The sequence below is a fragment of the Crocodylus siamensis genome, chromosome 3 (assembly GCF_052110815.1).
Source record: "Crocodylus siamensis isolate JL-2025a chromosome 3, ASM5211081v1, whole genome shotgun sequence".
Classification (NCBI taxonomy): domain Eukaryota; kingdom Metazoa; phylum Chordata; order Crocodylia; family Crocodylidae; genus Crocodylus; species Crocodylus siamensis.
The window spans coordinates 213176693-213195024 of NC_143397.1; the positions used below are offsets into that span (position 1 = coordinate 213176693).

Genomic DNA, 18332 nt, shown 5'->3' on the forward strand with positions numbered 1-18332 from the left:
TAAAATGATCATATCTGTATTTTCTGGTTTTGAAACTAAATAAATAGGCCAGAGGAGAGCCGTAAAGATATTTGGGTAGAGGAGTAAAATAGGGTTACCATATTCCCCAGGTTTTCCCAAAACCTGTTTTTGGGTCCTCCCATCTTTGTCTGGGTGGCTTTTTGATATACCAACAAATGTCCAGGATTTTGGTATGCTCAGCATCAAAGTTTTTCCCAGAACTTCCAAGGAGCTGCTTGGGGCCGGGGGGGGGGCGAGGGGTAATTAGAGGCAGGGGGCATCATGTGCATCTCCGTGCACACATGCACATGCCTGGTATGCAGCCAGGCAGGGTGGTGGGAACAGCTCTGGAAGCTGCATGCAGGTAAGTCTATGGAGGGTGGGGGGTTGGAGGGCCAGGTCTTGAGGACTATCTGGGCTCTGTGTGCATGCGCGAAGGAGATGGGTGTGTGAGGGGGGTAGGTGCCTGCTGGTATTGAAGAAAACTGTCCGCATGTTGTGGATGCAGCAGGGTGGGGGAGGCAGGGGAGGCACCTGCCTCTCCAGTTGGGGAAGAGGGAAGGAGGGCCCTTTGGAAGCAGCAGAGAGCTGCGTGGCCAGGCTGGTAGAGAAGTTGGGAGACACTGCAGGGTTGTGAGGAAAATGATGCTGTGGGTCAGGAATGAAAGGCACTGGCAGGGTGGCGAAGACGGGATCTGTGGCTTGGAAGTGAGGAGCACAAGGGGGGTGGGGAACTGTGGGTCATGAGTGCAGGGCACAGGAAGTGCCAGGGATTGCACTTTGGGAGTGAAGAGTACCAGCACGAATGGGGTTTTGCAGGTTGGGAGTGTGGGGCACCAGCACGGTCTGGGAGGCAGGGTACTGTGGATCAGGAGTGAGGGGCAACAGTCGGGTTGGGGGAGGCTATAACTTAGGAATGAGGGGCAGGGCAGGGACATCTCACTGCCACCCCTCTCCCCCTGAATCATACTACCCATCCCCTACCCTGCCAAACTGGAAATATGGTAACCCTAAGTAAAAGGAAATACACCCTAAAGACTTTCAATCAAAGATACCGTTGTTTTCTACTGGGATACTGTTGTTTTCTACTGGGATACCGTCTCATTTTTTTTCCTGAAACTCTGATACTGGGAGCTGTAGTAATTAACCTATAATAACTCATTTTGGTTCACATATGAAAAAAAGTGAAGGCCAACCGACAGAAGAAATTTGCCTACAGAGAGAGAGAGAGAGGGAGAGAGAGGGAACGAACAGGCACTTTAAATTCCCCATCTGAGTCGCCATGCTGTTTGGATACCCTAGTTACCACAGTTCATTGGCTTTGAATTTCCTTCAGTTCTGCTTTATTTTACTGAAATGTAAAAGCCAAGAGTAGTTCAGTACCAATTACTTACTCAATTGTGTTCCTGTCCACTTTTCCTGTCATATTAATGCCATAGAACTGCTGCATGGCAGCTATCGCGGATTCCATGGTCTCTGCAGAGCGCAACACTGACATTCTGGGGTCAGTTGGTGGAAGATAGCCATACTTCTGTAGCCATACCTGCAGTAACAAGCACAATGTCTGTTAAAAAGGAATTATCATTAAATAAGTTTCTCTAGTAACTAGACTCCATGTCAATCTGATGAAGCTTTTAATTCACCTAACAGAAATCATTTTAGTTAGTTAGTTTGTAGAGAAAAATATTTCTTTGGGGTTTTTACTTTATCTGCTTTATTAAAGATTCTGCTGTATTAAGACTTGTAACACTTTGTACCCTGAAGCTAGATCTCATTATTATCTACAAGTGCCTGCTTCAATTATTTATTTAATGTATTTATTTATTTCACATAGAATTTAAGAACCTACCCCTGGCTTGAGGCACTTCTACAAATTTTTATAGTAGACAAAATAGAATATCTATAATATATGTCAGATATAATTGACTGTACACAGGATATATAATAATATTCACCCACTATAACAATAAAACCAAAATAGCTCTCACATCCAATGACTGTTCTTATTTCTTCTCAAACAGCTAGGGAAAACAACCGTTTCCTTGGTACCTACTGATCTCAGGACTAGCAATGTTGACTGTATAGCTATGTTCCAAAGCCATGCTTAGGCAAACTGCATTGCCACGGTTTCACTCCCCAAATAATAAACTTCTTCTAAACCCATCGTCAACAACATTAAATCAATTTTGCCCTCCCACATGAGTCAAATAAATTCTGCTTCTTTCCCACTTACCAACAACCCATTGAATAGATTCTAATTCCCAGAACGTTCCTGTTGTCACCCAATAACATATTTTGGGATAGTCTACTCTCCCTATAGATGAATACATCACAATCTTTAATTTATGGTATTTAGGCTCATAACATCCCTGAGAGGTAAAGGTACAGGGGCACAAAGAGCAATTTCACTATACCACATACGCTAATTTCTAGATATCTCCTTGTTCATGAAACCAGAGGCTTTCCTCCATCCCCCTTCCCCATCAATGTATTTGGGATATCCCACCATTGATGAATTTTAGGCTCGTCTCTCAGCTCCCTCCCTGTTAATGAATTATGTTTACTTACTAGCTTCATAAGTGATATGAGACTGAAGCCTGGGAATGAAAGAGTAGTTGGGGAATATGTCCCTTGGTAAGCAGAGGGCAGCCACTCTAGAATGACTCCATTCACTTTTGCAAGAGATCACAAATATGTCAGCAATACTTTGTGGTTACCATTGTAAAGACTTCTGTAATCAGATGCAAAAAGTACAACCACATCTCCTCTCTAATCATGATTTCCTAAATGTTAGCCTACATATTCAACTGAATAAAAATGCACTAGCAATGGTCCCACTGTTTCTTAGTCTGGTCTTTGTTACGCACACCAAGTCACAAGTCTCACAGATGACAATAACTTTATTGTCAATCAACCATGCATTAAAGATGATGATCAGAATCACTCCAAATCCATGACAGTCTGTGCTTTAAGGCTCTGAGGAAACCTTTATGTTAACTATCAGCAGTTCAAATATCCCGACTCAAGCAGGCTTAAAACTGCACCTGGTCTCACAGACTTCCAGTTTCAGCATAGTAACAGGAGTGATGCTATTCTCTACAAGGCAACATTAGCATATGTCCTGCACACTGTTGCACTGGCACATCATCTCCAAGTACAACTGCCACTCAGTGCAACAACAAAGTTCAATGCAAAAGAAGGGACGATACTGTCAGGTCCCATTTGACTCCAATTTCCACATTCTAGGTCAAAGTTCATTTACTTTGTGTGCTTCTGCTGTACTGCACTCTATACAGCTTCAGGGACGATCAGGCTTCTGAACTTCATGCCTCCCCTACAGTGTATTTTTTAACTATAAAGTGACTAGCTGGTATAATGGCAGGCAAGGTTGCCTGCCTATGTCCTTAGACCAAAGAGTGTTCTCCAAACTTTTAATGGCAAAGATCAGTTTTTGCCACCCCAGGACCTATTGCCCTGCTTCTGCCTGCCCTGCCCCCAGCTGACCCGTCCCGTCCCCTCCCCCCACCCCACAAGCTACCAGGGCTCTGACCCCACTTACCCAGCCCAGCATGGACAGTGGGGGGATGTGGCTCAGTCCAGCCACATGCATCCTGCCGCTCCCAATCGTCGAGCCTCTGACAGACTGAGGCCCCAGACTGTCAGAGGCCCCACAGTTGACCAGTCAATCAAGATCTACTGGTTGGTGACTACTGCCTTAGACCAACACAGCTACAACCAAAAACTTAGCCAGCATAATGGTTCATCAGGAGCCACTATTGTTTGCATTCTTGGAGTCCCACCCTTAAGAATCTGCAGAGCAAGAGAGGGCTGTAGATGCCATGTGGTTTGGGAGATAAGGAGATGGCTAACATAGTCTCCAGCAGATTAAAAGGCAGAGTGGACAGGTTTTGAAGGGAGAGAGTGCAGCTACCTTGAACAGAAATTGTAAGTTACAGAACGGGGTTAAGTTTTTGTACACCCCAACCAGCTCAGAAGGGAGGGACTGAGAAAAACAAGGCTCCACAAAGAGTAAATAATATTCAGGAAGTAAAACTGAAACAAAAGTATGACTAAAAGAAGTCATTCTTGTCAACAGTTGCTTGAGATAGTATTCTTCCACTCCAAGTGCCTCATAATTAGGATACGCACATCCATACAGCCTTCATTAAATCCATTGTCACTCGCTGATGAATGGATGCCATCATCCATTCAGCAGTTGGGTGGCCTCTGGAAACATACCATATTCAGAAAAAAAAAGGCCAAATGCTGGTCTATGGAGGAAATCCTCTGGTGAAACCAAAAATGGGTAAGTACGAAAAATTACAAAAAATGTAACCAGATGGGGGAATTAAATCAGTTCTGTTCCATATCTGCATTTTAAGATACCTACATCAAAGAAATTACTTCTGCTGGAATTTCCTGATTTTCTTCCCCTATTAGATGGCAATATAGTGCAGGACTTGTCATGGGGAATGGTATTTTCAGAACCTATTTTGTATGCTAGGGAATTCATCTGTCATGAAACAAGAAAATGGTGAAAGCCACTTATCTTACATGACTGGTATTCCAAGGAAAACTGAATAGTGCTGTTAAGTAGTTAACAGTGATGGTCTGCAATAACTCTTTCTTATTTATGAGAATAGTATTAAAACAAGGAAGTATTGTTATCCAAATTATGTTTTCTATGTGTAGATTTCCCATGATACAACAAATCTGTATGCAACTGAAAGGGACTTTGTTCTTATTTTACTCCATCTCTTTCACCCACACACATCCTAATATGTATTAATCTGCATTCACCTAGATTTACTTAGTCTTCACAATAATTTTTGAAATAGGACCTTACGAAGTTTTTGTTTCCATTGCATGTCTGTGCAAACTTTTTATTGTTAGTTTATTAACAGCACTAAACTGTAACAGATTTTGGTGGACATTAAGCTGCTTAAATCATAGGCAATGCATAGGGAGGGCACAGGGGGCACGTGCCCCCCCGAGATTGGCCCTCGCCAGTCGGGGAGTAGGGGTGCTGAGAGAAGTGCCAGTGGTACTTCTGGTTTTGCCACCAGCATTTTTGAGGTCAGCGACTGGCTGCTGGGGGACCCCTCACTCCGGTCGGCAATAAGCCGCTGGTGCCCCCCCAGACTGAGGAGGCACCAGTTGCCCATGACTTAAACCTCAGCTGAGCTTACTGCATGCAGGCTTTCACTGTATGCCAGGAGGCCCAGGCAGCCAGAGGAAAGTCAACTGAGAGGGGGAGAGGGGGGACTGGTGGGCCTAGGAGCACATTGGCAGGTCAATGGGGTGCTAGCTAGGTGGGGAGAGGGGTGAGGGAAATTTCATGGATCTCATAGATTTCATAGACATTTGGGCTGGAAGGGACCCTGGAGGATCTTCGAGTCCAGCCCCCTGTCCCAGGGACAGGAAGTCAGCAGGGATCATAGGATCCCAGCAAGATAAGCATCCAAATGTGTTTTGAAGGCGTTCAAAGTGGGCGCTTGAACTGCCTCAGGTGGCAGTCTGTTCCAAACCTTGGAGGCTCGGACAGTGTCCAACCTGAACTGGTCACAGTGGAGTTTGTGACCGTTCGATCTTGTCATCCCTTGCGGGGTTCTGGTGATGAGCACCCCTGATAAGCTTAGACACGATAAAGGGTGGATAGTGGGGAGGGAGTGGCAAAAAGGTCAGGGTGGGGAGGGAGTGGCAAAAACTCCACAGTCCCAGGACTGTGCTGAGTGGCTGGGCTTCGCAGTCTGGGGCTGCTCTGGGAACACATGCAAATGTTCATTATGTTGAGTTAATCCATTTTAGATTGTGCATGCAGGTGTAAAGATAGTTCCCATCAGGTGAGAACTAACCTTAAATCAGGCACACCATTTTTAGGACCACACAAGCCCCATGCATGCACACCAAGCCATTTAGATGGCCCTAAACTTAGGGCAATTTAAAATGTAATGCTTGTACAATATACATCCTGACACACACAGTGTGAAATCTTGACCCTGCTTGTGGCTGCAGTAAAGCTTTTAGAGTGTGGACACACACTTCAAGCCCTTTCAAAGTGGGGACATTTAAAAACGGCAGCAGCTGGCAAGTTCTAATTGTTATGTGTGAATGAGCTGAGAAAGATTCAAATGCAGCAAACTGGCTTCAGTTTTAACACTCTTTCATTTAGGGTTAGAGTTGGAGTGGTTTCCTGTATTTGAATCATTCTCCACTCATTCATGCATAACAATTAGAACCTACCAGCTGCTGCACTTTTTAAACATTCCCATTTTGAAAGGGCTCCAAGTGTTTGCAGGTCTGTACCCTTACAGACTTCAGTGATCCACTACTGCAACCATTATTTTCATGAGCTTGGAAAGCAAAATCCCTCTCAAAAGCAGCATTTTGACATTAGAATGGCACAATGACTTTAAAAAAAAAAACCCTTGAAATTATTACAATGAAACTATAACAGTCAGTAGATAATTAAGTTATCAGTAAATCCAATACTTTCTAACAGAGACTAGAAAATATAGCACAGCGATCAGTTTTACTGAAAACTAGCATGCGACATAAATTAAAGTATATTGTATTCTATAAACCTGATAATTCAGTAAATCAAAAATCTTAAAAAGCCTGCTTACCATCAGTTTACCAAAACTATTTCATAAACACCCTAGATAATGTACGTACATAATGTTATTATTCAGATATGTTTGCTCGTCTTGATATCCGATCATGTGTACAAAACTCCTATTTGTACTTAAGTATGACATTTCATAATTTCACAAAGTGCTACTTATTTAATGCATATTAAAATAGCCTAATGTGCATTAAGTATCACTTAAAAAGTATGCTCTTTGGTTAATGTGCATTGAGATAGGCTAAGGCACATTTTCCTAGTACCTCACAAAAGGAGGTACTAAGTTTAATGTGCATTAACTAAGAGCTTGTTAATGCACATATACAGGCACCCTAAGACATTTAGGCAAATCAGAGAGATTTAGGGTCCTAAGTGCCTAAGAGCAAAATGCAGATAGGCTGTTGAGTCCAATTTATGTCCATACTAGGCTTCAACAAATTTAACCCCCTACCCCCCCCGCCAAAAAAAAAAAAAAAAAAAATTCAGATTCCAGGCATATGACTCAAAAAAATGGGATTAAGCATCAAAGTTCCTTTATGGTCAAGTGGGAGGATGAGTTGCAACTGAAAATCTGTGTGTTGAGTGGGAGCCACCTAGAGCTAAAGAACTGGTAACATGATGGTGATGCTGTTCATCTTTCACACTGCAATCTAGTGTGGGTTGTAGACCTCTTTAGCCTGAAGGAATACAAGCCCACTTCACCCATTAGTCTTAGCCACCAGGCTACAGAACAGTCTGGCAGGGTAACTTCCATCCTTCCCGTTCAAGTTGGACCACTATGCATCTACAAATATAGAAGACGTGGCTAAAAAGACATTAAACAATGGGAGGGATGAGAGCTTAACCCTGCAGTCCGATGATTGGAGGGAACTTGAGTTCCGGTTTTATACAAAGACTGTTTAATGTAAAATGCATATCTAGACCAAGGAGATGGGCCAGAATGCTGGTCTCCTCCTTGCATATTTTTCTTTAGACCCAATAATGTTTTGTATTCTTGCCAGTGGCTTTTGTGCTTTGTACTGAACTCAGTGTTGCTGGTGTGCATTACATGTGCCAAGAGCTCACACCTACTATATCAGGCCTCTCTGGGGATTTAGGCAGAATTTAGGTATATAGCTACTCCAAATGGGATACTTCTCTGTGTGCATTGAAGGCTAAGTTTAGGTTCCTCAAGACCTTTGCAGTCCAAACCAAAGATACCTACAATGGGTTTATGGCAAGTGAGTAGGGAGATCCTGGATCACATTTTTTGCTATTTTGGCACCTAAATTCTGCCTAAGTGCCCTTAGTATACCAACCTAGCTGTAGCTGTGGCCCTAAGTCACTTCTGAAAATGGCAAGCAGGTTCCTAAGTCACTTGGATGCTTCTGCAAATGTTAGCAGACATCTCTTTTAGGTATACAATATCAGAATTTGTCTTTTGATGACTTTACCTCCTTGTAATGTTGTTATAGTGCTGCATATTGTAAATGGACAGTGGTGTATTTCAACTACAAGTCAATGTGCTGGAGCAAATGCTAACTTTTCAGTGACAGATCAGACTTTATTATAGTTTAGAACAGTATAGGCTAATTTTTTTTTTCTGTTATCTCCATTCCACCAGTCCTACCCTGTTGGAAGCTTCCTCTTTTAAATACACTAAGCAGTTCCAAGAATACTTGGAACATGTCTATTAAATAGAAAGACTTCCCATTTGAACCTTTCTATGGGTAACTTATAGGCTATATATAGAAGAACACTGAACAACAACAATCCAATCAACTGCAGTGCACTCAAACATTGCTGATGGTGTCACATGACATGTTTTTAACCAAAAAGCAGCTACTTAAAACCTTCATTATCCACATCTTTTCCTCATCCATGCTGAATAAATATCCAGAAATTTCAGTTTCTGATAAAGTAAACCTTTTCAAGAATTTTAAAATGCAGTATCTTTTTGATACAGTCATGTAAATAAAAAAAATAAGTGAAAAGTATGTATTCCTTTTGGTTATGGCATGTTCAGAAGTGCTTTAATGTGATGTTGCATCAATACTGTGTTCCATTTTACTGCAAGTTTATATGCGCTATTGTTGAACAAACTATATTTTGGGAGGCTATCCACCAACTATGTGTTTCATATTCACACCAGAGCCAGCCTCAATTAATGTTGTTGTTTGGTGTTCTACTGCAAAATAACTTATACAGCAGAAGACATCATAGCTTATAAAAATCTCACTATCAAAGGTAATAACTACAGTAATTAACAAATTAATTAAACAGTTCTAAATGATTTGTTCTAGATCAGCAAGATGTGTGATAACTGTGAACATATTTTCTTTAAGAAAGCCTGTACCCTCAGAACTCACTAATCTTTAACTCCTTGAATATGATGAAGAATCAATCCCCTTCTTTGAAACTGTATGGGGATGAGAAAGCTTAAAATGAAACAGCCATTCTCAGAACTTTACAAATAACTATTCTGTCAGCTATTGCAAAGATGTCAAAATAAAGCATTTAGATGAAACAGAGATGAAACCAAATTGCTGACCTGCAAATTCAATTCACAGATGTGTCAACTTTTCCCAAACAGGGAAAGCGATTGTATTCCTGTCCTGTGAATTACTGAAATAAAATATATAGCTACAGGAACCCTTTATACAGTTATAAATGCACACTGTGACAGTCTGGGATTATGTCGGTTAAGAATTCTGTGTTGTTTTATGAATACCATGTATGTTTGTAACCTTTACTATGGATCTCAGGATCCATTTTGTAGCAGGCACTTGACACATAGTTGGCATATTCTGAGTAAGACTACAGTGTAGAGAAGCTCTGGTTAGCTTCAGGTCAGCTATCTGATACTGGAAGCATGCCTCACCCTAGCAACAGGAAACTTACTGGGGGCAATTTAACTTATTCTGCCTGCCAAGAACGGGGTTATCTCTGAGCCTGATGTTGCCACAGGTAGACTGCATCATACAGCAAACTAGTTTAAAGCCAACAGGGGTATCTCTACTCTGCAGTCTAGGATGTAGCCATACCATGTGTTTAGGAAGCTATAATAAAGCCATCAAGGGCTGGCCAAATAGCTCAACTGTAGTGGAACAACTGAGTTTGCAGCCAATAGAGGCTGTTGACATTGAACGACCTAAGTCTGGAAATTCCATAGCAGGAAATCTTGGGAAATAAGGATGAAAGACACCATTTTAAAAGGAAGCTGATTTTCTAAGGAAGACACCATTCCAACCCAAAAAGCAAGAGAGCCAGACCAAAGCAACCAAACGGGCTGCCTGGCTTAATGACTTGGCCTAAAGCCAGAACTCACAAAGACAGTAAGGTCACAACAAGCTAAATGTGTTCAAAACATATAAATATTCTCATAACATCTGCAACTCCAGTGTGGTTTAAAATTGCCAGTACAAATTAGTCGCTCTTTTACTAAATATCCTACTTTATTGCTACATAGTCCCTAGTAAGAGTAACAGCAATCAAACAGTCTGGCGGAACTGGGGTTGTAGGGGACATGTTTAGTGTGCTTGGGAAGGCAGTGGTCTTAGAAGCAAGGATCCCACTACCCAAGGAGGATGTCAGACACAGGGTCTGCACATGAGAGTGCAGCTGAGAGATCTGACACTAGGAGCAGTGACCAACAGGGAGCCTGGCTTTCGTTGTTTAAAAATCACAAATTCTCTGATAAAAATCATAGCTTCCCTGACCAAACTCACCCCCCCCCCCAAATCCGCACTTTCCCATGATTAAAATGAAATACCACCCTCTCTGTCTATATGTACATACACACACATATATATATATATAGGTATCAGTTAAACACGTTTTATTCATATATTTACAATTTTAAAGCCATTTGGAAGCCTACAAGTGCCTCAGTCACTATAATAAAATACATTCTAAATATCTATAAATTTTCATGTTTGATTTTGGATTTTTTATCATGGAAAATCAGAGCTCCCCTGCCCCCTTCACTCACCAAGATGTAGGTCTAGCTGCAGCGGACTCCCATCACTGCTTTGTGGCGTTGAGCCGCCCTGATATACTAGTGCGCATGCCATTGCCCCTCACTACCAAGCCACAGCCACACAACTCTGATGGTGCCCCTCGCCCCCCACTCACAGCCTCTTGGCCCTGCTGCTGCCCCTCACTCCCTCCCCACCCCAGCCCTGCTGGAAGGGATCTTCAGCTGCCAGGGTGACAGGACCCGGGACCCAGTCTATAGTCCCCTTTGCCTTGCAGCAGCTTCTGAGCCCTGGCTGCTTCATGTGGGAGTTGATGGCTACTGCATCAGAGCAGAGCACCGAGCCTGGCTTCCCTTCTCCCATGGGCAGCATGGCCAGAGCAGAGCCTGTGCAGGGGCAGGTGCGGGCTGTCAGTGCTCCCTACCCTGCTGCCCTCCCCTGAGGGCCTCTATGGCCCAGCAGGTGGGACCCAGGACAGCAGGGTAGAGTGGGGCTGGGCAGGGAAACTCGTTGCTGCCACTGATCACTCCGCACTGCCATGGCAAGGCACCCCCTGCCTGCCTGTGCCACTACCACCACCCCCACTGCTGCCAGGTGGGCAGGGGGATAGGGATATGGCAGTGTGGGGCTTGTGGTGGCAAGGAGCTTCCTTATCCTGCTCTGCTGCTCTAGGTCCTGCTCTGGGTCCAGTGAGCAGCCCGCACCCGCCCATGCCCCATGTACAAGACTGTGAGGCATGTCCCCCTGTTGCAGGGCGCCCTCTAGGGGTGCCGTGACCTCCCCTAATGCCCCTACCTACCATGCCAAATTGGGTCTTGAATGCACCCTCTATCTCGCCCGCCACATCTTGCTGGAATATTATTAATGGGAGGCTGCCTTCCTGCCGTCCTTGGCACGGTGCCTGCCTTGTTGTACCGGGGCTCTGGCCAATTGCCTGCCTGTACCCTCACGGGTGCTCCCTCGCTTCTCTTGCAGCCTTGTTGCCACACTGGGGCCTGCTCGATATAGGCGCCCCCTCCCTGGGCCTGCTCCAATATCTAATATAGGCGCCCTCTTCCGGGGCCTGCTCCCTGCCCGTGCTTGGGGCTTAGGCAGCCTCAGCCTTACCTGGCCCCAGACCCCTTCTAGGGTCCTATGCCCACTGAGCTTCTCCTGATTGGGGCTCAGGCAGCCTTAGCCTTACCCGGCCCCCAGACCCGCCTCTTTGGGCCTATGCCCCACTGGGGCTTCTGCCTACGCACAACACTGAGCTCTTCCTGAAGCTGCCTGCACTGGGCCGGGGTCGGGACACCCCAAAACACAGCGCCTCCTGCTGGGCTAGGAACACCCCCACCTTACTGGGGAGCTCCTAATGAGGCCTCCTCCACCCCTACAACCTTGCCCAGTCCTCCGGTTCGTAATTTCATAGACATTTCACAGACATTAGGGCTGGAAGGGACCTCGGGAGATCATCGAGTCCAGCCCCCTGCCTGTAATTATAACTATCAACCCAAAACAGAAACTCAAAGCCCCTCAGCTACAACGTAAATCTTAAGCCAACGTGGCTAACCTTCTCTCATCCCTGTCAGGGTCCTCTCCACCCTGTATCTGCATGCTGAAGCACAACACTACCCTGCTTGCTCTTGCTCCTTAGGCTGCCAGAGAGGAACTGAACTCCAGCCTCAGCATCCTCTGTTTATAAAGGCCAGGCCCTGCCCCCTTCCGGTCAGCTGACACAATCAGTTGCTTTAGCAACTCACACCTGTGCTGCCCTATTGAGTGGCAGCTAAGCCCATGTTACCATTATCAGTAGCAGGCACCTTAGTGCCCTGCTACACACCGCCTCCCCCCATGTCCTCCCTGGTAGTTCATGCAGCGGCAGGGACCCAGCCGGCACTGCCCCCAAGATGAGCTGCCTGGAGCCCTGTTCTGGCCTTTGGCTGTGCATTCCAGCCCCAGGCCCCAAGCCCCACACATCACCCCAGCTCCGCACAAGCTACAGCCCCAGTCCTACCCATCTCCCTCCCTATGGGGGCTGAGCCAATTCACCCTGTGGAACCTCCTTTTCAAGCTGCCTGGTACTCATGTGCATGTGTGGCCCTTGCCTGACTGCCCTTCTCCTGCTCTCCCGAGACCCTCGCAGGCTGAAACTCTGCCAGCCTGCAAAGGGAAACCCTCTGTTTCCTGCATTTTTCTCTTTCAAAGGAGAACAACTGGATTTTTCTCCTCAAAATGAAAAAATCCATGTTTTTCTTCTTAAAATGAGAAAATCTGGGTTTTACCATGGTTTTTCAATGGTGTTTTCTAAGTTTGCCTGTCTGTCACTCTCTAAAAATAATTGTTACAAATAAAAGTAAAGCAGTAAACCATGGGTTGGTTCACTCAGATCCCTGGTGATCAATGGAAAACCCAGATCCTTGGTGATCAAACACTTCCCACACTCGGGGGCACTTGTAAGTTTATAGGGGATTCAGTAGTAGACTCAAGTATAATGGACTGTCTGATTAGAGAGCATGTATGTCATGGTCTGGCTGCAACATATTATGACTCAAAATCATGTCATATCCAGAAGCTTCTTTGGGAGATATGATTCTATCTTTTACCACAAGAATGGATTTGTTACTGACTGAAAAATAAGGACCTTGTTCACTAAATGCTCAGGGCAATGTTCTCCACTAGCTAACAGAAATCTCAGGAGAGGCATGGCATGAAGCCAGACCCACAGAACCACCTCCACACATGAAACTAAACAGGCCTAGCAGATGTAAACACTCCCTCATGCAGCATATGTTGAGGGACATAATCCTCCTTATGGCGTAGTCTCCTGAAAGATGAGAGTATTTTTATTAGGTATTGTACTGTATTAAATAAATTGGCCCTATAACTAAGAGGCTGAAAGGTGCAGAGAACTTTCGAAACATCTAGACTTAACTTTCTGAAAATCTACAAAATCTTGCTCAAGTCTAACTTAATCAAAAACATGGAAAAGTCCCTAGAGGGACCAGATATCAAGGTAAACAGTTACAGTTTCCCTCTAAGGGCTGCTGCAATTACCACTGCAATATCACTCCAGACATTTTGTGACATGGTCAAACCAAAGGCAGGAGCTCTTCATTGTGCACAATCCCCCCAGGGTAAAGCAAAGATAAATCTGATGGGACAGGACAATGTGCAATGTGCAAGTGTGCCCTCAGGGAAGCTAATTCCCTAAATTACAGATTCCAGCTGATTTCATTTAAGTAATTTAACACCAAAAATCTGGTCAGAAATGGGACATACACTTCTGAATTTACCTAAGAATAAATCTTTTGCAGTCTCTGTTCCATAACTCTCCACAATGTTCGTCCCAGACGCCTTACTGATTTAAACTAAACCAGATACCCCCAGCATCCCTGCATGTTCTCTGGGCTGGGTGGGGCTCTCTGCTCCACAGCAAGGCTGGCCCCTCCTCTCCACTCCTACAGCTTGGCAGAGACTTGCAGCCACAGCAGGTTCTGTTGGCTTCCCTGTATCCCCTTATCCACCCCCACGCACCTCTCACTGCTTAAGCAGAGATCCCTTCCTCCCTCCCATAGCACAGATCATAGGCAGCATGTGGTATGCTAGCTAATTCTTTGCAAGGCAGATTAGGGCAGTGTCTGCTTTGGGCTTTCTGGAGGTAATCAGCAGCTCAGATGGTAATGTCCCTGTATTCCTTCCTTCCCAAAAAGCTGTTTAAGAAGAGCTTGTAATGAGAGAGGCTTTGTTTTCTGGTGGGGTGTTAAATGCTGATAATATTGCTGATAAAGGCTGTGTTATCAAGGGGGGGGGAATATCTCCTCCCTAATCACAGTGTCCTGATGGGGCCTGGCCATGCCCATGCTCAGCTCCCTGCAGAAGGGAAGGGAAGGCTGCACTACCAACCTCTGGCTCCTAGTCTGAGTCAGTGAAAGCATATGCCTACATTTCTGGGATGTCTGTCTGGTTACCAAATTGATTTAGCCTAGCCAGGTTAGACTAACTTGCAAAGACTGTATCAATTCCGGCTCAGGCTTTTTGAATATCTGCCCCTAGCCTAAGAGTGAAAGAAATAACATTTCAGAGACTGGTCAAAAGGGGCAGGTACAGACATTACACTTTAACCAGTTTAAGTGATTGGAAACCAGTCTGTACATATAACAGAAGAGAAGTTTGGCACACAGACCGATTTAAAAATGCTGGAAGCCAGTCTAAGATTTTCTCTCCCCTCCACCGACAAAGGGTGAATGTGCGTTCTGTTCACTACCAATCTAAACTACACCGCTTACAGAAAACAGTGCAACTTGAATTGATTGCTCCTTGATCTTTTTGAATGAACATCTTGTGGTTGTTGAGACATCAGTCTTGTGGAATTAATTTTCTTTGTGCACAAACAAATAAATAAAGTATCAGTAATCCTTAGTGGCTATCAAAAACTATGGAAGGAAAAGAGGAAAAATCGCTTACCTGGTTTGTTTACTGAACATCAGGAAGAAGAACCATGTCTGAAGATATGATTAAGCCCCATGAAGCAGAATTCTTCAAAGGGTTCACCATGTATAGAATTATTAAGTACTGTAGACTAAAGCTCATACACCACTGTCCATTGAACCTCCATGTGGTTTAGAAGAACAAGCTTAAGCATGGGAATCAGCAACTTGTCCTAGTTCTGTTACTGACTCAAGAGACTGTCCTGAGAAGACTACTAAATTTCCCTTTGCATCAGTCTATAGAATGTGGGTCCTATTTATTAGTTTCTTTCCCCCTCGGGTTACAAGGATTTATATAGTAAAACACTCTAAAAATGCTTTTCTATTTTAACAAAGTCTTTAAGTAGCAATTGGAGTTCCATGTGACTCTTTTTTCCTTATTACCCTACAGGAGATTACAGGAAGTTGAGGGGATAAATCCTATCTTGTCATTGCCTTGGAATTAGCATTTCTTTGATGTTGATCCCTTCGCACTCACTCACTTCAAGCCCATTAACTTTACCTCATCTAATTTATCCATTTTAGGCATTATTCCTACTGTGTTCACTATTACAGCATTTGAGGAGACCAGTGTTTATTTTATGACACTCACTCTGATGAAAAGTAGGGGACCAGGCACGAACCAGAAAGTGTGCTGCCTACTTCCTATAGTTAACACTTGCTTCTTCTTCCCCTTCTTTATGTTTGAGTCCACTGTACACAAATTATCAAAAAGATAACAAAAGAACATATATGCCCCCAAAAGGACCACAGATATAAAGTCCAACAATAAAAAGATCACAGATACAAATGCAACAGTATGCTTAGAAGGAGGCTGAAGATGCTAATTAGAAATGCTGCAGAATTCTCATGGCAATCAATCATTTTGAAAAGAGGTAACCATATGGTTTAGCTAGTTAAGTTATGAGAATACAGAATTGCTGCCAATGCCTTTTTAAGAATTACCTTTATTGCCTACATAAGACAAAGAGAAACTACTTACATACTATATGGCAATACAATTAAATTTGAATTGCATGGCTATTTCACATTGTTGCTAAGAGTCGTTGTGCATAGATATGATATAGCATATCACATGATACAATACAATATGATAATACCCTAAAGTATATCAACCAGAACAGTCATTTCTTATATGTCCCAGTAGATGGTTTGGAATTATCTTAATAAAAGTATAGAAACTTTGTTCTAAGATGTTTATGTAGGAAATACAGAAATTCATAATGTACGAACAGATGGTATTGCACTACTTTTAAAAGGCTCATGGGAATGTGGTCCATTGTAATAAAATCAAAAGGTCAAGCTGCAAAGTTCCTTTGGGGAAATGACTATTCAAACTATATCTGACATTTGGTATTTGAATCTATTAGATAAAATAACTCTACTGTTACCATTTCCAAGACTAAGTTTACATTAGCAAATTTGATGGGCTGTAGGTTAGAAAGCTGAATTTACCACTTTTTCCTTGTTGTTCTCGTTAGCACTTGTATCCAATTTCCTTTACTACCTAGTTCATTTTTGTTCTAGTTTCTATATCCTTAAGCAAAATTAAATGTTGAATTCTATATTCTTAAAACATATACAAAAATTATGGTATCCTTGAAGTCTGACACTAAGGGATAACTCCCGTTTCACTTTAGTGCCTGAATGGCAGGTACACAGCCATACAACTACAGTTTGGGCACAGCATGCAATTCAGTGCAGCTCATTAGAGCTGGAAAGTTGTGCTGGGAAAGGGAATCATTTAGGTACGTGCACAAGGCCAAGTCCTGAAATTTTATTCAGGCATAAACATGACTAGAGGGTGTTAGCCACTGGTAGAGAAGGAAGACAACCCTCTCATTTTTTAGCTCAAAAGCCTAGTGGATCAGGTACTTAAAGCAAGAGACTGAAGTTCTAAGCCCTGCTCTCATAAAGATGAGGTTTGAATCTGCATCCTTCCAGAAAAGTGGCCTAACCACCAGGCCACAGGTTTGGCATTACCCAGATCCCTCTCCATTGAATCTCTTATTGAAGCTGGTCCACCGGGTAGCTAAGAGAAGGAGGTATATGGGGTTGGAAGAAGGAGTATAAGGCAGAGGATAAATATGTCCCTTAGCAAGACAGCTGCTGCTCTGGATGGGAACAGACGCTTGTTCTTCCAGCCTGAAGCACTTGTTCCAAATGAGGAAGAAAACATCCCGTGTTGTTTATCCATTTTATCCAATGAATAATAAATATAAGATGCAGCAGGCTGGCTTTAAGTGGAGGCCTGAAGACTAAAACTTAAACACAGTCCCCTTACTCCAATGGAAATACACAATGGCAGGTGAGAAAAAACTATAAAACTATGCATGGGTCAAATTTTGGAGTTTCCACTCTAAGAAGTAGGAGTTAGGGGCCTAGTAGAGAAGTCCGTGTGTATAATCTCCCCAGCTTTTCTTGCAGGAAATCACTAAACCATCTTTGCAAGAAGTACCTGTGCTTATGTCTGGAATCTCTTGGTAACTGATAATTTGCATGTATGTCAGTGACTTGAAAATTTTCCATTTTGTGTCATTCTCCAAAATTCTATTTTTGTTAAAAGGCAAGAATACCAAAATAGAAGGGGAGGGAAAAATGGTGGACTGATGGTAATGAGTAATGTGACAAGGTGACACCTGCAGGGAGTGATGGACATATATTAACTGTTTCAAAGCATGAGATTGTCTCTTATTAGGTCCCCTATGGACTACTGTCACCATTATTTCAGTTTAAAATGTAATAAAACAGTTTTAGGTTTGCTTAGTTCGGGGCCTGATAAGGGGGCATTATTATTAAGAGTCCTTGATGGTTTGTTTTGACAAGAGTTGACAGTGCTCTGCACATAGCAGGATGGTAAGAGGTATGCAGCACCAAGCAGCAGGATTATAGCTTACACTGGCATTTGCAATTTTTTAAAAATTGAGAAATTAGAATGTGAGAAATTCGTTTCTCTTACAGCCAACAGGGGGAAAATCATGTCTTTTTTAACAGCTTAGGCATTATGCTTTCTTCTCTCCACATACATTGTTTTTCTAGCTCAAGGATTCAGCCAGATTTAAAATGGATGAAAGAGATTAAACAAAAAGAATCTTTTCTTCCTCCACCTAAGAGCCACGATCTTTCACATAATTAAGAAAGATAACATGCAAAACAATGCAACCTAATACATTTTAGAAACTGCATTTGTAATGATTAAATGTAATAGGGTCTTGTAGCAATGTTATTAGCATGCTAATCTTGTAAGCATTATGTTTAAATACTCCAAGCAGCATCTTTCATCTG

The 18332-nt window shown here is 43.3% G+C and overlaps 1 protein-coding gene across 1 annotated transcript in view; it reads right to left on the reverse strand.

The window, feature by feature from the left end:
* Positions 1-18332, reverse strand: part of MMP16 (matrix metallopeptidase 16) — a 294816-nt gene that overhangs the window by 144477 nt on the left and 132007 nt on the right. The window contains exon 2 of the mRNA XM_090040277.1: positions 1395-1543. Coding sequence (XP_089896403.1) covers positions 1395-1543 — 149 coding nt within the window. The remainder of the gene's footprint in view (positions 1-1394; positions 1544-18332) is intronic.